At 44.6% G+C, this 25,594-nt stretch overlaps 2 protein-coding genes across 2 annotated transcripts in view; one reads left to right on the plus strand and one right to left on the minus strand.

Annotated features, from left to right (window-relative positions):
* The window catches only part of zgc:173742 (DNA topoisomerase I, mitochondrial), a 32,174-nt gene extending 13,870 nt beyond the window's left edge, over nucleotides 1–18,304 (plus strand). Inside the window, exons 11-20 of the mRNA XM_035416768.1 lie at nucleotides 3,290–3,477; nucleotides 4,246–4,390; nucleotides 7,861–8,004; nucleotides 9,809–9,994; nucleotides 14,032–14,100; nucleotides 16,021–16,135; nucleotides 16,499–16,626; nucleotides 16,952–17,046; nucleotides 17,328–17,477; nucleotides 17,927–18,304. Coding sequence (XP_035272659.1) covers nucleotides 3,290–3,477; nucleotides 4,246–4,390; nucleotides 7,861–8,004; nucleotides 9,809–9,994; nucleotides 14,032–14,100; nucleotides 16,021–16,135; nucleotides 16,499–16,626; nucleotides 16,952–17,046; nucleotides 17,328–17,477; nucleotides 17,927–18,029 — 1,323 coding nt within the window. The 3' untranslated portion in view covers nucleotides 18,030–18,304. The remainder of the gene's footprint in view (nucleotides 1–3,289; nucleotides 3,478–4,245; nucleotides 4,391–7,860; nucleotides 8,005–9,808; nucleotides 9,995–14,031; nucleotides 14,101–16,020; nucleotides 16,136–16,498; nucleotides 16,627–16,951; nucleotides 17,047–17,327; nucleotides 17,478–17,926) is intronic.
* Nucleotides 18,305–20,639: 2,335 nt separating this feature from the next.
* On the minus strand, nucleotides 20,640–24,676 carry hsbp1b (heat shock factor binding protein 1b). Its single transcript, XM_035416846.1, has 4 exons — nucleotides 24,448–24,676; nucleotides 22,682–22,748; nucleotides 21,573–21,696; nucleotides 20,640–20,990 (listed from the first exon to the last, which is right to left on the minus strand). The coding sequence occupies exons 1-3, from the start codon at nucleotides 24,490–24,492 to the stop codon at nucleotides 21,575–21,577; spliced, it is 234 nt and encodes a 77-aa protein (XP_035272737.1). The 5' UTR covers nucleotides 24,493–24,676; the 3' UTR covers nucleotides 20,640–20,990; nucleotides 21,573–21,574.
* Between the last annotated feature and the right edge of the window lie 918 nt (nucleotides 24,677–25,594).

Consider the following 25,594-nt stretch of genomic DNA (forward strand, 5'->3'; position numbering starts at 1 on the left):
GCCAAATTCAGCAATGTTAAAAGTGCTGAGAAAATCATCAAATGCTTAAGACATTTCCAAACCTTTTTATTAAGACATATTTTACAATATTTTAGAAAATGCTTTTGTATTGGGTAGACAGCAGTTAACAGAAGCAAACTTTTTTTCAAATAGTACGGCATTGGGACACAAATACATTTTTTTTCCAGTAGCAGATTCATTTAGTAATTATAGGGGATGGCCTCCATGCAACAAATATTTTTTTAATGTTGTACCTTGAGGTTACAAATATTTCCCTTTGTATTAACTTTAGCCACAGAACTCTTTTGTAAAGCACAAAAAAATGAAAGGATGTTTGTTAAAAAATGGTAATCATTGTGACTGAATTTTCATTCCAGTTTAAATTTATTTTGGCCCCCATATCTTACTGAATATTTTCATATTCCATATTTTACTGAACAATGTCATTGCTTTTAGCATCAAGTGCCTTGTAGCTCCTGATCCTTTTATGTCCGTTCTGTTTTTTTTGGTATGTTTTTATATGAAACTTTTATTTTTCTGCTGCCATCCTGACCAGGACTCCCTGGCAGAAGAGAGATTGTATCTCAATGGGACCTGCCTGGTTAAGTAAAGGATAATAAATAAATAAATGAATAATATAAGTGATTCGTGAATTTCCTACCTCCAAAATTCGAATCCGTATCGGTTTCAGAAATCCGAAATTGGTTGGCTCTAGTTAATGTTGACACAATGTTTTATTAAAACTCCTCGTAAAGGCCTTTTCCCCGAGGCCTAATCACATTGCCTACTTGTGGATTCGCTGTAGTTAGACAGATGTGATCCCTCGCAAACCAAAAACTCTGACATCATTCAATGGACAAGATGGTGACCTATAACACACTACCCTCCAGGCATATGTGACCCCCGCCTCAGCAATGTTCAACTTAAAGCTGTGAAGATGGAGTGGTAGCATTTGGGCCTATTAGTCACAAACCTGCAGAGACTGTACTGTAGCGATCCACAACATTAGACTCAAATCTGCACGCATTAGGGTGCACAGTAGTACAGTGCATTTCCCCCTCTCCTTATTCTGGCTTCAAACCAGCAAGACCCCGAGAGGATGGTGTTCATAAAAGTTGCTGTCACAGGCCATTGTCCTCCCGTATCCCACAATACCCTGGGGTAGCGTTTTATTCACCCCACAAAGAGAAAGTGAGAGAGGGTGGAAGGGAGAGATGTGGTGCGAGAGGTGGTGCATTCTGGGAAAACTTCAAAGTATTCTTAAAAGGGAGAGAGAAAAAGTTGTAAAAATTCCTATTTTATAGATGTATAAGGTGGAGAAAGGAGGATCCAGGGAAAACCTCAAAGTATTCTTTAAAGGAAGAAAGAGAATGTTACTAAGAATTCCTACCATTCTGGGGAAAAAAAGAAAAAGTTGAGGCAGAATTTCCATTACTGGAATCTGAAGAGTTGTGGTCTCTGGGATGGAATGCCGACCAAACCAGCTATCATCAGTCATGGCACACACCTCAGCTGCACACTGTGGTTGGCTCATCTTTCATCAAGACCATGAAGTCATTGTTCGATGTAGCCCAGGCCTCTTTGGACTGACTGGTTTAGTCACTCATAGCTGTGAATTCTCCCAGTCATCGATGTACAAGGTGTCCTGCTGATGCAGCATTTACGCTTATGTGAAAATTTAAAAATATTTTTTTTTTCTTTTGCATTTGGTCTGTGAATGTTTATTTTCTGTATGTCTGATGTTCAACTTATGTGAACCTCCTCCCGAATCCTCCCACAACATCATCTGTGGTTCTTAGTGTGTCGTTCTACTGTAGGGCCAGTCAATAGAAAACGTCAACTCGTACTCATTTTCTGGGCATGCTCATATTAGAGCCACATGCAAGAACTGACAACTTCATCAGAGGCTCAACAAGTTCCTTGGGCCATAAGGGGTAATCAAATGATTTTGTTTATCTGAAGCCATGTTAAAAATATTTATTTTGCAAAATTACTAGTTCAAGTCTGAAACGGTGTCAAAAGACTGCCAAAAAGAAAAGTATTTTGTGAAAATAATTGCATCTCAAGCTGTGCCAGAAAGACTGCAAAAAAACAGTTTTAAAAAAAATTAGTAGTTTACATTGAAGCTGCTGGAAAAAGCTGCAAAAAGAAATCTAATTTGTGACCGTAGTATTTTTCGTGTGAAGCTGTGTCAAGAGACCACAAAAAAAGCATATTTATCTTAAGTTTTATTATAAGCTCATAGTGTGAATTTTGAAAAAAAAAAGGTTGTAACGCAAGTGTCTGATGCATCCAGATGTGAACATCAGGTGGGGGCCAGTACCTGGGGTTTTGGGTTTGGGGGGTGGGGGGGGCGATCGTTTTTTATCGACCAGAGCGGCGACGGGGGCCCTTGCCAGGCACCTTGCCTGTTTTTTGAACTGTGTCTGGCTTTATTCCTGATCTGAGACCAATGGCTGGAGGATTAAGTAAGCTCACTGGTGCTTTGATGCGAAGAGGACGGATGAGCGATATCTGATATTTGAGAGCGAATGAGCGAGAGAAAGGAAGAAAGGAAGAAGAGGTGGCGGAGGAAGCAGAGAGCTTTGAGTGCATCGGGTCCACCCAGATCCCTCAACCTGCCTGTGATCTTTGACATACGAAATTCATGTCACAAAATCAGAATGTCAATACATGGATGTGGAAGATATGCTCCCAGTTATATTTATCGCTGTCACCCTCAGCCTACAAACTAGGGAGCAGAATTGGTTGGATAAATATGGTTAGAAAATCCGTGGTAAGTTGGTCAGATCAAATGAAGGCCCGAGGGTACTGTGTACATGGGTACATGGACCAGAGTTGAGTAGGCCTACACAGGGTAGTTACCCATACAGCGTATGTGTATCGTTCTTACAGAGTTGCTGCTATGGCGTACATCCAGTTAACATTCACAGGGATTTTCCTGCATGGAGAATTCTCAGGCAGCCGCCTCTACAATATTGTGACCGGTGTTGGCACGAAAAAATTGTTTGCGAGGAGAAGCAGGGGAAAAGACATTACAGTCTTAATTTCTGGCTGTTAAAAATTATAATTCCCATTACTAATAAGATGTGCTGAATTTGATCATGTGATCAAAGTGCCACCTCTTCCTCATTCTGAGCCAGGAAAAACCCTGCTAGCATTGTTGTGATCTTGTGCCACATGATATTCTGTACGTGCAGTATTGCTAAAATGTCGGTGTGATAGTGTACAACCCACAACCATGGATTCTGTTTCTGTCTGTGATGGGTGTTTTTTCTGTTCACTTAAGGTAATCAAGGAGGCCAATCAGAAGATAGTGGAGGAATATGGCTTCTGCCTGCTAGACCACCACCGGGAACGCATTGGCAACTTCAAGATCGAGCCGCCGGGCTTGTTTCGTGGGCGGGGCGAACATCCAAAACAGGGCATGCTGAAGAAGAGGATCCAGCCGGAGGATGTCATCATCAACTGCAGCAAGTGAGGGGCAGAATCTGGGAGAGGGGGCGGAGCCATGAGAGAGGGGGCAGAACCTGGGAGAGGGGGCGGAGCCATGAGATAGGGGGCTGAACCTGGGAGAGGGGGCAGAATCTGGGAGAGGGGGCGGAGCCATGAGAGAGGGGGCAGAACCTGGGAGAGGGGGCGGAGCCATGAGAGGGGGCTGAATCTGGGAGAGGGGGTGGGGCCATGAGAGAGGGGGCAGAACCTGGGAGAGGGGGCGGAGCCATGAGAGAGGGGGCTGAATCTGGGAGAGGGGGTGGGGCCATGAGAGAGGGGGCAGAACCTGGGCGGGGGTTTCAGGGGAAAAAGGGGATGGTGCCAGGAGAAAAGGGGCTTGGCCAGAAGAGGGGGTAGGATAATGAGTACATTTACTCAACACTTTGACATATATTGGAGCATTTTCTAATTACATTTATGTTTACTAATATCTAGGTCTGTTGAGAAAAAAGACTAATAACTGTATGTACAAAGACATCTCAGTTGCTGCTGTCTTTTGTCTGAGCATGAATGGGTAGAATCAAGTAGCAAGGGCCTCTGGGCTTGACAAGAGTGGATAACGTGCACCTAATTGCATACTGCTGTTTAATTTTTTTTCTTCCCCAAATTGCCCTAGTATTCAAGTAACTATACAAGAAATTAGCTCCCTCACTTTCAGCTACAAACTTTAATAGTACGTGTTGTACAAAATGTGCGACTGCATTTTTGAACATGGCCTACGTTTTGATGCGGTGACTCCTCCCACTACAGAGATTCACGCATCCCAGAGCCCCCTGCCGGTCACAAATGGAAGGAGGTTCGCCATGACAACACGGTGACGTGGCTGGCCAGCTGGACTGAGAATGTGCAGGGCTCATTCAAATACGTGATGCTCAATGCCAACTCCAAACTGAAGGTACCGGCCAGTTTACAGTGGGGTCCAACCATTCACAGAACAGGGGAGTTAATCAGGGTACACCGGACTGAACCATTGCGATGAGAGGTTGTTATGTAAGGTTGTCATGGGCCCCTGTCGGAAAACATGGGGGTCAACATGGGGGAACTGGTGTGTTGTGTTTGTGGTCGTGCGCGTGTGTGAGTGAGTGGCGAGCATCGTGAACATTAACACATGGGAAAAAGCACGGACGAGAGCCCTTCAGTTTGGACGAGATTTGAAAGAGACGGCGTGAGAGGTGAGGCGGACGGGTTCAGGGTCAAGATGCGCTAATCGCAGCGTGGCCCTCAATTTGCCTCCAGGCCGCGATTCGCTGTTTACCACCTACCGCTCAGGCCCGGCCCGTGCGCCGCTGGAGTGGCCGGGGTTCAACAAGAGGGCAGACCGAAACGAGGAAGCAATTTATTCCCCGGCGTTCTCAACAATGACACGTAGCACAGGGCTTTTATCCCCGTCTCAGTTTATTTATTTGCTCTATTTCCGCAGTTAGCTTCCGCCTTTTTCCAATCCGTCTCTGAGGCTCGGCGATAAAAGGCTGGGTATGCCCCGTGTTTTTTTGTGTCCTTGGGGGGCGGTGGGTTTGGTCTCCGCAGGCGAACGCGCGCCGACAGTAATTAAGCGACGTTATTAAATCAGCTGAATAAGCTTCTCGTTGAGTGACTGAGCGGGCGGATGTGTGGGCAGGGTCGGGATCCGGCATGTGCCTGTCCTTTGGCTCCGAGCCGTATAAGGACAGTACAGGAAATAATCTATCCATCTCTTTCCTTCCTCCTTCCCTCTATCGCTCCTTCTGTCCTCCTCCCTATCTCTCCTCCCTCCTCACTGTATCTCTCTTCCCAGTATCAACGTGGGATTTACTAAACAGCCGCAATGGGTCAAAATAATTATGTCACTGATGTCACTTAAAATTTTTGTCCTCCTCGTCCTTTCTGCTGTTGAATTTTGCTGTAATACGATGTGAAGCTTTAGCTGCCTCAATAACCATGACCTTTATTTACTTATCTGTAAATTCAAGTTTTATTTTTCTTGTGGTTCCCCCCGCTACTAGTGCCTGGTTGCACCTTACCCATTTCTTGTTAGCATGCCATGTTTTTTCGGACCCGTTTTATGAGTGCTGCCTACCACAGAAGTGTAATTGAGGGCATTTAATTATTGTTGACTGCGTAAATAGGAACAGTCTTAGCAAATCGGTTGTTAATGTGTCTGTATCTGTAACCACAGTACATGGAACAGTTTTGCTCTGCGAATGTTTCCTTAGTGAATCCGGCCCTCAGTCTCACCCTCTCACCGTCTCCTTCTCTTCGAACCCCTCTCCTCTCTTCCGCTCTTCTCATTACCACCCTCTCTGTCCAGCTCTTCGTGCGTCCCCCAGCTTTATTTGTAAAGGTTAAGTTATTCCGCAGTTGTTTCCTTGACGATACTCTGGCAACAGAAGGTAATGAGGCGCGGGCTAATTAAAGGGCCTGTGGCGATGTCGCCGTCTCCCTAATAAACACGCGGACCTGGCGGCACGGGTGCGCGCCAATCCCTCGCCCGCCTGCAAAAACGGCAGAGCCGTCACGTAACCCCCGGGGAGAGGGGTCTCTGGCAGCCATTTTATTTTATGTTGTATGTACAAATCCCACTGAGATACAAATTTTCTTTTCAAAGGCCAGCCACCAAACAAAGAGTCTTAATGATTTCACAGGTGCCTGTGTACTTTTAGTCTGGGGTTTTAACCAGAGAACGAGTGTGTACCCCCCCGGGTAGGACCGTCGGCTGCGAAGAGCTCCAACACATTACCGCTTCACGGTCAAAATAGCTCTTGCGCCTTATTTGCTGTCTTGGAAGAAAGGCTGTAATTGGGCGCTGTCCTCCCACATCAACTAGAGAGCAGCATTCTGTGTTTTGGGAAATCGGAGGACAATTTTTTGGAAATTAAAGCTTTATGGCTCTCCGGTGCCCAATGGCGAAGCTAATTCTGAAATGTTACTAGTCAAGAGGCAATGTGTGTATGTGGGAGAATTTAGTTTTTTCAATTAGGCTTTTTGGTTTTTCTTTTTTTCCCTTTCTGAGCTTGTCCTTGAAGCACTTAGAGGTAGTGCCATACCCTTGTATGTTGAACATGACAGTTTAGCTTGCTGAGACATCTCCCATAATGTGCTTAACATTGCTTCCTCATCCATAGCTATATAGTAAGTGTGTGGTTGTAACAGCTGAACAGAAATGTTTTGGTTTGTTTGTGTCACAGGGTTTCTGACTGTGCACAGTTGAAGCATGTAGACAGGCTAATTGGGGTGCTTTTATGACTAACCAGGAGCACTTTAGGTTATTAACATTAATCCGTTCATACATACATTGTCTGTTTATTTCCAGAGTCCAAGGTCACTAAGTTAAAAGGGTCAAAAACAGTAAGTACAATAAATAGATACATAAGACAGTAATACAGAACCGAAAGGAATAGAGCATTCCACAGTGAGGGAGCAGCCACAGAAAAAGCTCTGTTAACAAACTTATGAAGATGGGTCTTTGGGGTGGTGAGTAGAGTGCCAGTATTCGATGAACTGGGTGTGCGAGGGGGAGCTAGCAGATGAGTGAGCTAGAGAGGGACCAGGTCATTGAAAGCTTTGTAGGTTAGCAAAATAATTTTTGTAATTCATAAGTCCCTTGATGGGAAGCCGTTACTGGTTTTTTTAAAGTGGATGTGATGTGTTGCTAGGATGTGTTGACATTTAGTCAGTAGGGAGGCCTTAGAGAAGGGACTTACAGAAGTCAAGATTGAAGGTAACAAAAGCATGAATTAAGCATTCAGCAGTGGAGGTGGATAGTGAAGGACGAAGGCGAGCAGTATTTCTAAGGTGGAAAAATTATGTTTTGACCAGATTATTGACATGAGGTTGAAAAGAGAGCAGAGGATCCAGAATGACTCCTAGGTTACAAACAGCCTTTGAGGCTTGAACTGAGAAACGGTCAATGTTTAAAGTGATGTGGTTGAGTTTGGATAGCTGGGAATTGTTTTCAATTAGTAGAATTTGTTTTGTCGATATTTGACTGAAGGAAATAGGTGGTCATCCAGTGCTTTAAATCACTGAGGCAACTGAGCAGTGATGGAGGAGTGAGATTGGAAGGAGAAGTGCTGACTTAAATCTGTGTATCATCTGCTAAACAGTGGGAACCAAGACCGTGCCTTCAAATGATCTCACCAAGTGGTAGTGTGTAGATCAGAAAAGGCAGTGGTCCCAGCACTGAGCCCTGGGGCATGCCCTGGGTGACGGGGGCCAGGGGCGATTTGAAGGAATCCAGATTAACAATGTCCTCTCTGTCTGTGGCCCAATCATAGGGCAGCCTATTCAGTCTGCTGTGTCTTGGGCATAATTGTCAAGTTTAATTTTCTTTCTTCCTCTTTCTGTCATTCTCTCTTTGTGTCTTTCATGTTCTCTGTGGCATGTCAGGGTGAGAAAGACTGGGAGAAGTATGAGGTGGCCAGGAGACTGAAGAGCTGTGTGGACCAGATCAGGGCCCAGTACAAGCAGGACCTCAAGTCCAAACAGATGAGCATACGCCAGAGAGCCGTGGCCCTCTACTTCATCGACAAGGTGAGAAGGCAGGACTTCCTGTCTCTGACGGCCCTCCCACCCAGCAGTTCATTGGTTCAGCCAGGGGAGTGGATAGCGGGAAGAGTTCAGGCAGGTTATTACTAATGGCCAATTTGGTTCCTTACAGTGGCTGGAGTTATTTGACTCACTTAGCTAAAGATGAATTCTCTGACTGAAAGGACCCAAGTGCATTCTACGATCCTTCAGCCTGTGTAGCAAGCTAACTTATGTGCACTGATGTTAACACATTTTAAGCCCCACTTCTCACTTTAGCTCAATTTAACATGTTTGAATGGTAAAAGACAAAATTAGCCATGGGTTAATTTGATTCTCCTGACTTTGATAGCAAATTGTTCAGACGTTCTTAAATCCCTTGGTAAAACGTGGTTCAGCCAAGTTTAACGCAATTTTGAAAATATCCTCTATTGTTAATGACATTTTATTAATATAAAATGATGAATGAACAGAGCACAGTAGAAGATTTACATGGTATGGTATATTGTGATATCTTTATTATTAAATGCGTGAAATACATCTCATTCCACTAAATTGTGTTTAATTAAAAGAGACTATAGTTGACAGTATCAGGGAGGTTGCGGCAGTATGAATAAATGTACTACAATGTAATTAACGCGCAAAATACAAATAATATGCAATGAAAATATGTTATTGAACCATATTTTGTCTGTTTGACAAGGATTTTAATGTATTGAACATCGGAAACTTATTAATACATTTATTTGGGGGTGGGTCTTTATATTGTGGATCACATGGTTTCATTTTCATTTGCAGAGGGGAAAAAAAGGAATGTGTGAAAATTCAGCAGCTGTGCATTGAAATGGAAGGCTACTGAGCAAGCAGATTGGCCCTCATTTGCAAAAGCCTCGACCGTGTCTTTCAGTATGCTCACAGATTCTTTTGCTGACGACGTTAACAGAATCCTCAGTTCACCTTTCTTTCAGTTCATGAGAAGACACACTGAATCGTTCACAGTTTGGGGGCGTGTACGTTCAATGACTTCGCACCAATGAGACCTCGCTCAGAGGCATCTTTCCCTTCTAGGGTCAATAAAGTAAACCGAACTGATCTGTTTTTCTGTCTGTTCGGCCTCAACAAACAATACAATCATGACTAAATGAACAGATTTTTACATTGAGTTGATGCAGTTGAGGTAATTAATCTTAAACATTTGTTGAAAAAGAACAAATTGTTTGTAAGCAACCCACCACTACAAGTTACACCCTTTCCTCCAGGAATCTCAAACTCAAACCATAGAGGGCCACAGTGACTGCTGTTTATCACATGCAAGTCGTTAATGTAAGCCACCGTACCTAAGAAAGGAAATTACAAAACCTTGCAGATACTGTAGCCTTTAAGGATATTAGTTGAAGATCCCTGCTTTTACAAACCATACACTGGCCATTCCACAGTTTTAACATAATTATATTAATATTATAATATATTGTATGGCACCTTTCTTACATTTGTAAAGAACACAGAATAACAGAACACAGAAAAATGGGCACAGAATAAAAAAATGAGCAAAGAATTAAGACCGGGATGTACCCTATGTGGCACACCACCAGGATTTACATACAGGATTTAAAGCTCCACAATTGTATGCCTTGTCTGGGTGTATGTCAGGCCACATTTTTTAATAAGGAGAGGGATGCAGATGGGCACAGTAAGCCTCTCACTAGCGGGTGTGATATGAATTCAGGGGCTTGTGAAAATGAGAATCCCCCTGTTTGAGGTGAAGTCATATCCAAGAGGTGACCTACCCTACCGTCCCCGTCCCACGCAGCTGGCCCTCAGGGCGGGGAACGAGAAGGAGGAGGGCGAGACGGCGGACACGGTGGGCTGCTGCTCCCTGCGGGTGGAGCACATCGCCCTGCACCCGAAGCTGGACGGAGAGGAGAACGTGGTGGAGTTCGACTTCCTGGGTAAAGATTGCATCCGCTACTACAACAAGGTCCCCGTCACAAAGAGGGTAAGGAGGCGACGCCATGCTGACGTCTGGTTAACCTTTACAGTGTTGCGTTTACGTTTGTGCTGGCTCCTCTTAGTGATGTAAGAAGGGTGGGCAGAATGAGTGTGTATGCATGGGTAAGGCAAATGGGTTTCCAGACTGAGCCTTTTTAAGATGTGAGGAGCTGATTGGATATGATGAAGCTCTGTCGTGTGCGCGGAGTGGAGATGGTATATGCTGAGGTGGTGTGTGTGGTGAGGAGGTGATATATGCTAACGATGTGGAGTGTGGTGAGGATGTGATGGTGTATGGTAGTGATGGAAGAGATTTCATGAAACCAGAAATGGACAGGGCTACTATAGGGTATCAGTGAGGCCTCTGGTGCATTCTGATTAATTTGTCTTATGTATTAAAGTTAAATTCTAAGGTTTGTGAAATGCAGCTGCCTGTCTCTTATCAAGGGTATCTATACTATCATTTAGAACTGTGTGGTTGGCAAGGGTCTGTGCTGCACATGACACAAATGGCTGTTGCAGTTGGGGTGGGATTACAGATTCATATTAGCCTTTGACCACATACTCTGGGGCAATACGTTGTGCCCTGTGTCTGTTTAACAGACAAAGACACTGTCAATAAAATTAGTTTAAGGCTAGAGCTTTTAAATTGTTCAGTTACAAACAGAAGAGATACACATGGCAACTCTTATCTGCTCCTACCAGTGTGTGTTATTGTCTGCCGCGCCATGTTTGTCTGTCTATCGATGTCACACACACACACAGACACACACACAGTGACGGCAAATAAACACGTGTAGTAGCCTCAAGGTTAATCAACTTAGCTAACATTGGCTAAACCAAACTAGCACTCTCCTCTCTGTCTCATCAGTGACACGATATGTAAACGAAACTGACCAGCCTTGATAGCCCACGGAAGGCCTGACGTGTGAGCTGCTGGCAAGCCTGGAGTTTGGGGAAACTAGTTTGCTAGTTGTTTTCTTTTCTCTCCGGGGTAATGAACGATGCAAGTCTGAAACACATTTTGACAGCCCGCAAGTTCAGGAAGCGATCGTCACGTCGGTGCGGGTTCATTTTGTTCATTTCAAGCGTCTTGCTTGGTGCTCAGTGTGCACAGAGCCCATATCGCAAGGGGACAATGAACAGAATATCCAGCTATTCCCAATGGTGCAGTGTGGTAAAAACAAAACTTAAAAAAAAAAAATGAATACTGCTCTTATACTTTTTTGTGCTATCGAAGTAGCTGGCTGAGTTTATGATGGTAGACGGCTAAATAGCCGGCAGCTGGCTCAATTTCAGAACTCTGGTTCAAAACAAGGCAGAGATTGACAGCTCACTGTAGCCCCACTCAATATGAGGTTCATGAAACCTCGTTCTCCCATTACTAGCTGAGGAGATGTGTAAACCGTGAGCGCTGTGACTCGGGAACAGGGTAAATACTTAAACGCTCCCCTTTGACTGAAGCCCTCTCCGGCGAAACTTGGAACCGACCCGTGCCACAAACCCAGACAGAACTAATCAGCTGCCATTTAAACCTAGACACAACTAATCAGCGGCTCCACTGAGACTGGCTGGTTTAGCAGGGTGATGAGCTGTAGAGAAGGGCTGTTCATTAGCCGTCGCTGCGAGGTGACTGGAGATTAACGTTATTTATAAGATTCTTTCTTCGGGGAGAGGAATTGCCACGTTCCTCCGAGAAGAATAATGGGGAGGAAATAACTAACAAAAAAAAAACATTTCTGGGACAGAGAGGGGGGGGGAAAAAATGTTTCCGTCTGACAGCCAGTCGACTCCCTTTGTTGTTATTTTGGCCTAAGGTTTAATTGTTATTCAAATTAGACTATTTAAAAACAGCCCATCAAGTGAAATTAATTAGTTCTCTGAATATTTTATCGGGTTGATTTTGGAGTGAAAGAAAAACACAACTTCTTGGAAATGTCAGATATAATTGAGAGAATATTCTCCCTCCTTCACGAGCTGAATAAATAGCAATTGGAGCCTTGGGTCTCCAAATTAAACGAGTGGGTCACGTGACTAGCTGTTGATTAATTTGCTAACTGGCTTGTGGTTATTCAGTGGTGTGTGTGTGGGGTTAGACGCTGGTGTGTGTTTAGTCACTGGTACGCAGCGTGGGTTTCGCTTTATTAAGTTAGGTTAGTCAGGGGTGTGGGGTTACTCACTGGTACTGTGTATGTGGAGAGTCATGGAAATACGGTCGGTTACAGTTTGGTCTCTGTTACTCAGTCACTGATATGTCTTATTAGTGTGTGATCAGTCACTGCAGTATGTGGCAGTTTATTGTGGCACGATCGTTTGTGTGTGGTTACAGTGTGTGGTAAGTCATTTGGGTATGATTTAAGTCACTGGCATGTGTGGTGAGTCTGCCATCAGCAGATTAAGCCTAAATAATGAAAGATTTGCATTCATGAGATTTGTGCATGCGTAGGTTTCCGACATTCCAAATCCGCCAGGAACGAGATGCGAGCAGTCGTGGATTTTTAACACTGAATCTGGGCCTGATCCCGTTCTGAGTTTCGCCCAGTGACTGTGGCTGCAGTCCATTTAACGGCCACTTCATAAATGCAGGCTGCGTAGCTCTGTCTTGCTTTTCACAGTTTCCCTGCCGCACTTTTTAAATAGGTAATGCTGAAGTGGCTTAAATGTCATCTCTATAAGCGGAAAGCCAGCCAAATTATGTCTCTCCACTCCAGTTCAGAACTGCCCACCATAAACCTCCACTTCTGTACCCACAAGTGCTCGCATGGTTTAAACACTCTTTTCTGCAGCTTTTTTTTTCTTTTCTCTGAAAAGCCATATTTTTCTATTCATTCAAGCACCTATTTTCTCAGAATATGAACTGCTGGTTTATATCCTGGTTTTTCAGCTACTTTTTCATAAGGACCACAGTGGCGCATAGACCATTTTCCTCTTACCATTTATGAAATTCTTTACAGATGAGTAGCATATTTGCATGTATATAAACAAGGTAACTATATTCATTCTTGAAATATGCTTTAGCTATTGCTAATTATCTGTCACTGGTAGCAGGTATGCTGACATTTTTATTTATTTGCTTTTCAGTGATTGAGATGCCAGAAGTTATTGCTGAAGAAATTTCTAAGTTAGAAAGTTCTAATTCCGTCCACTGTTGGAATTGATTTCAAATATGTCCCAAGAATAGAAAAAATTGAGCAAATGACACCAAATGTAGATCTGCGTTCTTTTTTTTAATATATATTTGAGACACACATTACATTTATTAAAGTGAATTGAGCAGCCAACCCACATCTTTCCCTTTAGGCAGCTATGTTTTCATTCATATAGCTTATTTGGCAGGGACAATGCAAGCTAACATAGTACCACTTCAACTCATTACAAACAAGTTGATGTAACTGATGTACCGCATACAGAGATTATAGCTATTGCTAGTTTCCAACTCCTGTCTGTGCAGTAGACTGTCAGGAAAGCTCATGCTGAAAGCTTGAGTGACAGTTGGGTGATGCAGAAACAGGTTTAAACCGGTATAGTTATGTAATTGCAGTAAATAGTCTGTGCTCCTGGTAAATTAAAATGTGTTCCAGACCAGGAAAAACCCATTTGGGCCAATCAGGAGGCAGCACCTGACAGATTTTTTCTGCACTTTAAATTTCTATTTTTTTTTTTCTCCTTTTATGTTTAATTATTCAAATTGGACTATTTAGAGGCAACGGTTCAGGTACAATTAATTACTTCCCTGAATAATTTATCCAGCGCATTTGGACAGAAATGAAATCAAAATTTCTCTGAAATGTCAAATATAATTGAGAGAATCTTTTCTCTCTTTTCCCCGTCCCGTTTGTTGATGGAATGAGATTCAGTCACAAGAAAAGAGAGTGTGTTGTGGTTTGTCGTGTGTAATTTTTTTTAGAGCAGGTCTGCAGGCCAGTAGGTATCACGTGCCAGCGCAAGGGTGGGATTCGGAGTGTGTTTCCCTCTGGAACGAACTGACCCCCCCATTTTTGCACGCCAGGCGGTAACGAAAGTGTTCCTCTCTTTTAATTCCAGGTATTCAAAAACCTGAAGCTTTTCATGGACAACAAACAAGGAGGTGATGACCTGTTCGACTGTCTGAACGTGAGTCGGGACCCAGAGCGTTTCTGTGCTCACTTCGTTCGCTCAGAAAATGTGTGTGTTGTACACGTATGTATGTATATATCTTGGCATCGCTCTTGTATGGAGTATTATGTACCTGCATGTTTGCTATCATCTATCCACCTTAAATGTGTGCACCTGCGCACACACCCCGCGTACGCTTTGTGTGCACACCGTACACACACACTGTGCGCGCACTCTGTACGGTGTGTATCTGAGGCGCTCTCTCTCTCATGGGTCTACATCCCATTACAGCCTGTATCCAATTATCTCCTTGGTTCCGGGACTGCAGGCCAGGTACTCCGTTTCCCAACCCCGAGTGCCACTTCTCCGGGCCCGGATCGATACGGACAGAGCAAGTGCTATCGCTAGGGTCCAGAAGGGCCGCCGGTCCGATACCGGCCGCGCTCGATCGGAACTGTCACGGATCGGGGTGGGGGTGGGGGTGGGGGTGGATGGGGTGGGGGGGGTGGGGGGGTGGTTAACCATATTGGGCTCAGTCTTTGAAAGATAAGAACCACTCCCGTAGAAACACACACACTAATACCGCCATCCTACCCAACTACCCTGCCCCCCCCCCACTGGACCCCTCTTTCACAGCACTGCTCTGATCGATTGGGGGACCAGGGGAAAGGATTTCGCTTTACAAGCCCGTGAGCACGAAAGGATTAGCGGTGGCATCCGCGGGCGGTGGGGGGGGGATTTTAATGGGCTGCTCAGCCGAGCGGGCGGGTCGAACCCCGGCTGTCAGCCACGGTCTAAGTAGGGGGAGATCAAGGAGCGCCCATGCGCCTCATTAGAATGCCACTCGAACCCGCTCCTTTAGGTGCCTGGCTCTGAATGCATGTGTGTGTGTGTGCCAGCGAGTGAGTGTGTGCGTGTGTGTGTGTGTGTGTGCCAGCGAGTGAGAGTGTGTGTGTGTGTGTATGCCAGCGAGTGAGTGTGTGCGTGTGTGTGTGTGTGTGTGCCAGCGAGTGAGAGTGTGTGTGTGTATGCCAGCGAGTGAGTGTGTGCGTGTGTGTGTGTGTGTGTGCCAGCGAGTGAGAGTGTGTGTGTGTGTGTATGCCAGCGAGTGAGCGTGTGCGTATGTGTGTGTGTGTGTGTGTGTGTGTGTGTGTGTGTGAGTGAGTATGCGTGTGTGAATATGCATGCCTGTGTCTGCCAGCGAGCGAGTGTGCTCGTGCGCGCATGCATGCGCATGTGTGTGCACCAGCAATTGAGCATGTGTGTGTGCGCGTGTGAGAGCGAGCGTGTGTGAGTATACGTGCCTGTGTCTGTGTGCGAGCGTGTGCGTGCAAGTGAGCATGTGTGTGAGTATGTGTGCCTGTGTGTGTGTGCACGCGCACACGCGCGTGTGAGTGTGTGAGCACTTGTGTGTGTGTGTGTGCCTGTGCCTGCGCCCGGTGCTGTGGACCGTTAGCAACGGCTACGGGACGGTGCATCTGTGGTAAAGAGGAGGGTGGGCCATATTGAAATAAGTAATGGTTGCAAGATATGGAAAGGCCCTGCCGGCACTGTCGCTTTGAGTTATTCATTCAAATCAGACTGTAGAAAGTACTGCCATAAGCTCTTAATCCTCCACCTGGTCCAAATAATAATAATAACAACAACTATGGAAATTGTCCTTTTTTCCTATTTTTTTGTATTCTGCTACAACTGAGTGAGGGAAACTGTGTGCACAAGTACCACAGTGCCATCTAGTGGCTATGCAGTGTTTTAGCGCTCTCTTTCAGTGTTGTGTTCTTTCTGCATTGTATTGACAAATTAAGGCATCCTATTTTTACGGAAGTGTAGTTTTGTGATGCTGTCTACTCCTGTCTTTCCTCATAATCAAATGGCCTCTTCATCAGGTCAATCCATCCATCCTCTGTTGTTTTTTTCCTCCAAATTTCAACTGTCCAGACTTCCGTGCTGAATAAGTACCTTACCTCACTAATGGCTGGCCTGACTGCCAAGGTTTTCCGAACGTACAACGCCTCTATCACTCTGCAGGAGCAACTGAAGGAGCTATCCAACAGTGAGTATTAAACCACATATACCATCATCTGTTTTTTAATCTAATGAATATACCTGTACATATACTGTCATCAGCTCTACAGTCATGACCATTATCCTTGCACATGTATCATAACCATTTCTACACCAAGTCGTATAAGCCTTTTAGTGTGTCATTATCACTCTATAGGAACAGCTGAGAGCTGAGATAGTGGGCTACGTTAAGCTTCAGCTTTGAGGCTTCAGCTTAATCCACACACCATCATCCCTCCTCACACGTTGTCTTATAAAACTGTTTGTACATACGTGAGCATCGTTCCTGCAGAATCTCCTCCTACCCTCCTCCCTTTTTCCTCCATCCATCCGTCCATCCGTCTCACCGCAGTGTCGGACAACGAGGCCGAGAAGCTCCTGTCGTACAACAGGGCCAACCGCGCGGTTGCAGTTCTCTGCAACCACCAGCGGGCGCCGCCAAAGACCTTCGAACAGTCCATGGCCAACCTGCAGGCCAAGGTGAGAGGCTGGAAGAGAAGTACAGTCATTTTCTTATCACTGAACTGAAATGGACTTGTTAGCTGTTTCTTTCTCTTCAGTTCTTAGCATTAGTTTCATAAATCCACAGTTTATATTGGACCGTATTTTTTTTTTGCGGGAGGAACCAACTTCAGTGACATCCTAAAACGTTCCTAACAAAAGTTGATAAAAAATCTGCAAAGGAGGCAGAAGAAATGATCTCTCTTAGTTTGCAGTGCCACGTTCCCCTTCTCACGCTCTCTCAGATTGACGGATTGCCAGTCTCATATTTGCGCCCTGAATGCTCTCGCTTTCCTTGCCGCAGATTGACAGTAGGAAGGAGCAGTTGGGCCTGGCCAAGTCAGAGCTGAAGCAGGCCAAGAAGGAGCTCAAGACCAGCTCGGACAGCAAGCTGCAGGCGTGAGTGGCCTGAAAGGGAGCCGGGCGTGGGAGGTGGCAAGCTGTGCTCGCGGGGGGGGAGGGAGGGGGGGGGGGGGGGGGACGCGCGTCAGACAGGAAGTGCTGTGTGGGATGCGACGCCCCGCGTCCATCCCGCGGAGGGCCTCGCTGTTAAAATCCTCACGGGGCAGGGAGGGCGCGGCGAGACGCCCGTCCTCAGGCAGGCGCGTGCGTGCGTGCGTTCGTGTCCGTGCCCGCGCCCGCGCTCGGCGTGTGACTTGGTTCGTGTGCACGTGTTTCAGCACTCTGGAGAAGAAGAAGAAGGCGGTCCAGCGCTGTGAGGAGCAGCTGCTGAAGATGGAGATCCAGGCCACAGATCGGGAGGAAAACAAGCAGATCGCCCTGGGCACCTCCAAACTGAACTACCTAGACCCCCGCATCAGCGTTGCCTGGTACCTCTCTCTCTCTCTCACACACACGGATATACAAGTGCTTGCTTGCATGCACACATCTTTACTTACGTACACACATGCTCAAACCTGTTGACCCCCCGCCCACACACACGCACTCAAACACATACATATGTGCAAGTGCATGCACATCTTTTCTCTTATATACACATTCTCATTTCTATTGCCACCTTTCCAAGACACACACACACACACATTAACACATTAACACATTCCCTTGCTCATATATACAAATGTTCACCTAACTATTCCTGCACACACTCACGCATTCACACTCGCTCGCTCCTCCTGTTCATGTTTGTTGTCTCTGCACATCACCGCTGCCTGATGTCTTTTGTAATCCTGAGATGTCTGGCTGAGCAGGAGGGCGCTGTTCTAATCTCCACCCGGGTGGCTGTTTTTAATCCCCCTTCCCTCATCCTTTCCTCCAGGTGCAAGAACATGGAGGTGCCCTTGGAGAAAATCTACAACAAAACTCAGAGGGAAAAGTTTGCCTGGGCCATCGACATGACGGAACTGGACTTCTTTTTCTGAGAACGCCGGCTCTTCGACTTCAACCGCAGCAAAAGACCGCTTTCGAATTTATGAATGAATGAATTTGCTTTTAAGAATTCGTTTGTTGAACATTTCACACATGTATATGTTCTGCCTACCCTGTTCAGACCCTCCATTTTGTATTTTTACTGCTGTTGGCACTTTTTTTGGAACTTTTAAAAAGAAGTATTTTTCACGCCGAGGTGAAATTTAATGCAACGGTTGAGCTGCGTTTTATATTTTTGAATTAAACTTGAATAAAGGCCGTAAAGGTGCGAAAGTGTTAATTCTTCGCGGAAACGGCGGTGTCGGCGGGATCAGTCGGCAGGTGGCTGAGGCTACGCAAGCGAGCCCTTTGTAAACAGACTCTTCTCCGCGGTGGCGGAAGCTTTTTTTTAAACGGAACGGGTAATTTGAGTGCCCTGTGAACACAGTCACTGCGAGAGCGTATTTCGACTTCATTAAGCTCTGCGGTGTGTCTACAAGAGCGTGCGCGAGAGGTGGCAGAGTGTCGGGGGCGGGGTGGGGGTGGGGGGTGGGGGGGGTCGGCTGCAATTAAGGAGAAGAGTTGATTAAACTAACAGCTTAATTATAGCAGGAGAGGATAAATGTCACTGATGCTGAGGCGGTTCAAGTTACCGTTTAGTGCCAGCCCTGTAATCCCAAGCAGAAAAGTGGTGGATGGACTTATTTTATTCCTGAGTTTGTTTCAAAATGAGTGCATTTTACTAGTGAGGGGCAGAAGGCTTTGTGAACCCCTAGATTGGTGGAGCGGTCAAACTAAATGTTTTACTGTGGAGGCTGAAGGGCAAGGTCTTAATTTGTTCAGATTAGTGAGCGATTGACAGCATGTGTGGTTCCACCTATCCAGGAGCTTTTTTTAAATGGTGTTTTCTCATGACACAGTGTTTTTAAACTGTGCGTCCTGTTGCCTTTGCTGTCCAGAGACAGATGGGAACAGTACTACAGTTGTATGGCTTATTTTACAGGGAACTAGGCATGTATTTTTAAATGTGATTTTACATCTTGGGATATTGAGTTTATCTGTAGGTCCCTGTTGGACTCTAGGGGGCGCAATGCCATCAGCTTGTATTCCATGAGTTAAGATGACCTTGAAATGAACTCTCTGGCATCAGGGAGAACATTGGTGCTTCCTGGAGTCTCACCTGTGAGAGTGCACTTTACTGCCCTACTCGGGTAGACAGATGGGGCATTTATGCTTCATTTTTAAATATCAAATAAAAGATAAAAAATAGAAGTTAACTATCCAGTCTAAATGGAGGTTTAAGCTTATTGTGTTGAAATGGTCAGGAGCATAATGTATTGCCATGCAAGTATGTAAATGGCCACAGATTAAATGTCATTTAGATTAATTCTATGGTCAGTTTAGTTTTGTTTCTATTTTAAAATGTCCCAATAATACGTTGGTGCTCTTGAATCCACCCCAAATGTTTCTACATGACAACTGTCGGATATCTAGTTTTTAGATGATCCCCTTTGAGTAACGGACAATATAATTTGATCGTAGGAATATATCTGTTTTCTCGCTCTCCCCACTCCTTAAATGTGAAAGGAACATCCTTGGGGCAGGTTGTCACGCTGTGGGGTGTTTTTCTTCCTCTCTGTGCGACAAGCATAAAAAGTGTCCTCGAAGTGTCTCTCCTTGTAATACTTTATTACTTGAAGGCACACCTGTTTGGGGTGGGAGAACCCGTGGCTACAGATACACAAAGAACATGTTCCTTTTCATTTTAAGTTTGAATGCAATCTGTGACATTCAGTTGAAATCACTGAATGAAAATCTTAATGTCTATATAGATAATGGTTGTTGATGTTTTTGGAGCGGTTCCAGTTTCAAATGGAAACCAGTGCAGTGCAATTTGGTTTTGTCGCATGGAAATTATTTTCCTGAACGTGAAGATTACAGCTGGCCAGATTTGACAATCATTTGTCTATGAAATATCACCTCGGTTGTAAGAAGCAGAAAATTACTTCCTAACATATTCATATTTGTTCTCATTATAAAGACCGTAAGACAAATTTTTTGATGATACAGTGCATAGCCCTGCTTCCAACAACATAAGGCCTCTATTGTGTAAATTGTAAATGTATTAGTTTCACACAAAACAGTCCCTGCCTGACCCTCCTCCCACACCTCACCCATTTGCACAGCCTTTCTTTTTTAAAGTTAGTCTACCTTCATCTTTAGACACTGCATACTTGTAACTTAAATATCTTCCTTTTAATCTGGTTGCAAGTTGTACATTTTGCAAATGTTGATCCATCAGGTTGCGCTGCCTGTCAACAAGTTCAGCAGTTGAATTCATTGATAACTTTGATTCCATTAAATGTATTTTACATGTTGGACAAGTGAGGCATTTTAACTGTTGATCTACTTCATGAACCACGTTCGGTATGCAGACTGCCGAACGTCAAGCGGGGATGTTAGCGTTTAAATTAAACATTTTATTTAATCTTCCCTTCCCCAACAGAACCGTGAGAAGCGCCCCTCAGTGAAATCGTGAGGAAAGTCTTTCCCTTACAAAGTCTCAACCCTGGGTTCACAGATATGTATGAACTGTACGTGCAGACAACAGGAACAACGACAGGTTTTGTAGGAAATTGCTTTATTAGAACAAAATGGAGCAGGTTGGAATGGTGTCCACTTGGCATAGTTAGTGCTGTTAGTCTCACTGGGTTCCAACTCCAGTGTTGGTAATTAGACTTCCCGAGATTGTAAACTTCTGTAGAATACCTAGTCGGACAAAAAACTAAAACTCAATTTACAGTTAATACATCAGTTCGCTGGCCATTATTACAAGAGTAAATATATAAAAATACATTACGCACACGTTAAACCAAAATAAAAAACCACACTACTTGTATAGCACTCTGGGAAAAATCGGTAGCTCTCGTTGAATGTCTTTGCCATCAGTGACTGAGAAAAGTTTCTCATTCCACCTGAAATGAGAAAGTACGTTTTTAATCCATTTTACATTAAAGGAGCTATATTTCATGCAGACAATGTTAAAAACATGACATCCACAGTGCTTGCAGAAAGATGCAGCGTATTTCTTTCCTCAAAACAGTCCGTAAATTCCTTTTTTAAATGTCTGTATGTGATGTCAGATACTGGGGTTACCGCCTCCAACAACGTTCCTAAGCCAGTAGCACTCCCATCTTTTTCTCATGAATAAAATGTGCATCCAGTTAGTTACAGTGAAAAAATGGCTGACTACGTAGTAAGCACAGGGCTACACAAGACAGCCAGCTTACCCCAACCAGCACTAGACTGATAAAGCTTGTGGAATAATGAGGGACCATCGGTCAGTGGAGGAAGCTGAGGCAGTTAAAAGGGCTGAAAAGTGACACTGAGCTACCCTTCTCAACAGCTAAGTGAGCAGGACTGTAATGTCATTTGTTGCAGCTTTGAGGCACTTCTCTCAGGTGTAGTGCAGAGAGAGAGACCCCCTATATAAGATTTCCCAAGCCTACAGTACTGGGATCGGTAGAGATCCAGGTGTTCTACGACTGGTCGCTTACCTTCAGGATGACCCTTGACCCTCCTTGACAGCGTTTTCTCCCTCAGTCTCCTCCACGCCCGCCTGGGTCATGAGGTCGGCGATGTTCTTCTCCAGGTCATCGATGCGAGTGCTCATCTCATCGAGTATCTCCGTTAAGGAAAGAGGTGGTTACCCATGATGCCCTGCAGCTATGACGTCCCTCAGTCCGCCTTAAGACAGACCGAACCACAGCACCTGACCAGGTTAGGGTCCATATTCACAAAGAATCTCAGAGAAGGCCTGCATATCTAGCATTAGTTTTCTGCTGTCCTAAGAGAGCTTCAGGGTAAATCCTAGATCAGTGCTCGTGTACCCCTTTCACACCCCAAAACCGGAGTTGACTCGGGATATTGAACACCGATTCAACCAGAGTTCATTCACACCACACTATGGTCACAGGTAAGTACCGGGTCCTCGCAGTTTACATAAGACCCGGGTCCGCAAGATTACTTCTGCACGTCACTGCTGAACGATGCTGTTGCGTTTCAATGTCATTAAAAGCAGACAAAGCTAGCTTGAAGTCCATTTTCCCCCAGCATAATAAAACTAATTCAGTAGCCAGCTGGGGAATACAATATAGTTTGTTAATACAATTCCTGAATTGATTGCCCAGTGATGTGTTTCAAATCTTGCAAATAATTTTATGCAAAAACTGTCACAAAAAGTTTTTTTAAGTATTGCTATTAAATCATTGTTACATATTTACCGATACTGATTTTCAGACCCTAAATTAGACCCTCAGAGGCAGAGGACCTATGTATGCCATTAGCACAAACATCAAAAGATTTTGCATTCTTTCAAAGCTGATAGCAGGACCGAGTATTCCTCAATAAAGCCAATACAAGTGGTCCCCAAAGAAATTTATGGTCTGAAAATCAGTATTTTCTGATTAATCAGGGGAAAAAAACACATCTCTGATGAACTATAAACTTCTGCTTAGCTGATGGACCTAAGTAGTGAATTATCTAAAAGTATATGAATGCACATGTTTCATTAACAGCCATTTAATCGCAATGAACGGTGTGCTTGGGGTCTGAAACCATCTTGTATATCCTCTGTTGTAGTGAGAGCTTTCCAGGGAAAGGATATTTCTCCCGATAATCTGGTCCGACATGGTCTGGAACTTGTCCTGCATCTGCTGGAGCAGCGTCTGAACCTAAAACCGAGAAGAAGAGGGGAAACGGCGTTGATCAAAGTCACCTGACCACCCAGCTCTCTGATGGTTCTCCTTCAACCCCACAAACTGTCAGCCGCGTTTCAGTTTGGATGAGCGATCAATAAACTGGAACTGACTGATGTATTAAGTAAAATGCTGATCTGACACCACTTGGTTCCCATTCTTGAACCTTTGTAAAAGAAATGTGTGACTAGAGAGATGTTTGCACGAACGGGAACAAACAGGTATCTGTATTTTTTCCAACTGATTTCTTTTGATTGTGGACCTTTAAAATGAGCGATGCAGACTGTTTAGACATAAAATCCTAATGGAAACCCTAATCAGTCTTATTCATTTAATGGTGTTAACGCCCCTGAATAATTCAACAAGTTTCATTGAGACCAATCCCCTGAATGGGAGAGGAAACATTAACAAAAACCACGGTGAAGCTTAAAGTAATTAGCCTACCTACATTATTTTTGTATTGATGTAAACAAGAACAAAGCAATTCATCAGATTAATGTAATGAGATGTTAAATCTATAATTGTACGGTACTAACAGCTCAATTAGTTAAATAGATTAAAATTGAAATAACTGCTGCAGAAACCGACTACTGTTACTGTGCCAGAGTCCCCGCGATTGCAGTTGATATAAACAGAGGGCGCTGATGTGGGCTGATAAGTTTGTCAACACACAACACTTGCACGCACACGCCATGGATACCATGAATAATGGACTGCTGTGTAGGCGTGCAGCTAGATTCTGATCTCGTCGAGGCAAAGACCCCTGACAAATGCAGGGTTTCCACCAGCAACACGACGCCGAAACCATGGTTACTGGAGCACAAGTGCAAAGTACAGAGATCGAAAATGCAGCTAGAACACCCACGCAATGCAAAACCTGATGAAACAGGAATACTGAGTTAGCTCTAGATAGTTACACGATTTGCAAGATTTAACATTTAACTGAGGTATAGCTGGCATAAAATGATACATTCAGCTACTCCACATATCCACGATCATATACTTCCTACCCGAATGCTATCTGCATAGCAGTTTCTCGTGTAGAGCCAATAATTGCATACTTTTGAAGTAGGGAATTGGACGTTAGCGTTTGTGACAGCTTTGCGCTCCATTACTAAACGTCGCGTTTCGCCACCTATCATTGGAACAACATTCAATAGCATGTACAAGTTGCAATAATAGCCATCCCCTACACCATGCCTATGTTACAGAGCGAACTGCCTGATCATACATGGACTGTAAAGCTGAATCACTGTGTTCACTTGTTTTCCTTCATTGACACCGGGCGTCTGTTAGTTCAGTTTACAAAATTTGCTTAACGTCAGGGTCCATGACAAGCTAGCTAGCTAGTATGTACGCAATGTAGCTGCTGAGTTAACCAGCGATCATAACTGAGCTGCACAGACTTATTGCCGGAAAATGGGCGAATCGCCTTTCTGCTAACTGATCCAACTCCAACACAATACAACAGACTATTTAAATGATGTAGCTAACGTTGGTTTGTTTGTTAGCTGGGTCGTGCGGTCAAGCCACCAACCTAACGACTAATCACAGGGACTATTCAAGGCCCGCACCATAACTACAGCAGCTAAACATTGAAACTAGCAAGCTAGCGAGCTACAAAAGGAGATAGCTAATGTTAACCAACGTAGATAGTCAGGAACCAAACACTCACCACGGCGGTCAGGTTTTGTACAGATTTTGGATCCGTTTCTGACATTGTTCTCCCTCTTTTGCGCTAATTTGTATAATCTGCGTTGGGTTATGATGACTGTTTGTTTCGTGGGACAAAAGCTAATAAACCAAATTCACTAACGTTACCAATCAGTCGTTTCTATCGCCGCTCCAGAAAACACCAGCTTTTTCTTATTCGGTTGAATTTACACTCGGTGCTACCGCCACCTACCGCAACGGAGTACGCCGTGCTAATGTCAAGAAACAGACACTTGGGAGTCATATCCTCCCCACCGAACCAGTTTGGTATACAAATGCCAAACTATTTGCTATCTATTCTGCCTTCAGCTTTCATGTTTGTCCTCCCTTTTTCTCACATAATGTGCACAGTAAGTCAGCATATGGCCAACTGTTTCTGGTGGCACAGTGTAGACAGCTTGCCCCTCTTACGTTTCCCGATCCTGAATAATGAGTGGATTAGCCTCATATGACCTTGTCATTATTACCTTATCTTTCTGTGTTTCCCTTTGATGGCCACACTCACAAGCGATGACTGGATATTAAATGCATTCTGTACATTTTTCTCCCCCACCCACTTCTGAAATCCAAACTGACAGCTGCTCTGAGAACTTAAACCTCACTCATCCCATAAAAAGTCACTCTCTCCACCCTCATTGCCCATTCAGCTAAAATACCAACACATTGCCCTTCACCCCCATATTTACTTGTACCCAACAAAACCAAAAAATTATGCCCATCACGTGAAGTCTATAAAGTGCTGCATGAACCTCGATGACTAGGGCCTACCTGCATGGAACTATGGCAGACAAACTTTCCAAGGCAGCCAGAGGCTGAGCATATTAGCATGCCTTCCGCTCTGACTTCTTCAGCCCACTGCAGTGCTAAAATGGTAGCTGCTGTTTCTGCTGTGTGGATGGACAAAATTATCTGACAGACCCCTAAATACTACTGCTTCAAAAACAGACATAGCCTTCCCTGATCCTACTTTCCCTGACTCTGGGTCCTTTGCACCATCTGTTTAAATGGGAAGAAATGCATACAATTCCTGGTCAATGCACCTTCATTGCCACCCCCTAATATATGCAATTTACTCCCTGGTTTCGTCCATGAACAACATGACTGCAGTG

This window comes from Anguilla anguilla, chromosome 5 (assembly GCF_013347855.1).
Source record: "Anguilla anguilla isolate fAngAng1 chromosome 5, fAngAng1.pri, whole genome shotgun sequence".
NCBI lineage: Eukaryota > Metazoa > Chordata > Actinopteri > Anguilliformes > Anguillidae > Anguilla > Anguilla anguilla.

Bases quoted from the DNA above. Each gene is read 5' to 3' on its own strand.
- hsbp1b (XM_035416846.1), bottom strand. From the start codon at position 24,492: ATGTCAGAAACGGATCCAAAATCTGTACAAAACCTGACCGCCGTG. The intron at 22,749-24,447 runs GTGAGTGTTTGG...TCTCGGTTTTAG, and splicing joins TACAAAACCTGACCGCCGTG to GTTCAGACGCTGCTCCAGCA. The intron at 21,697-22,681 runs ATATCCTTTCCC...TAACGGAGATAC, and splicing joins GGACCAGATTATCGGGAGAA to TCGATGAGATGAGCACTCGC.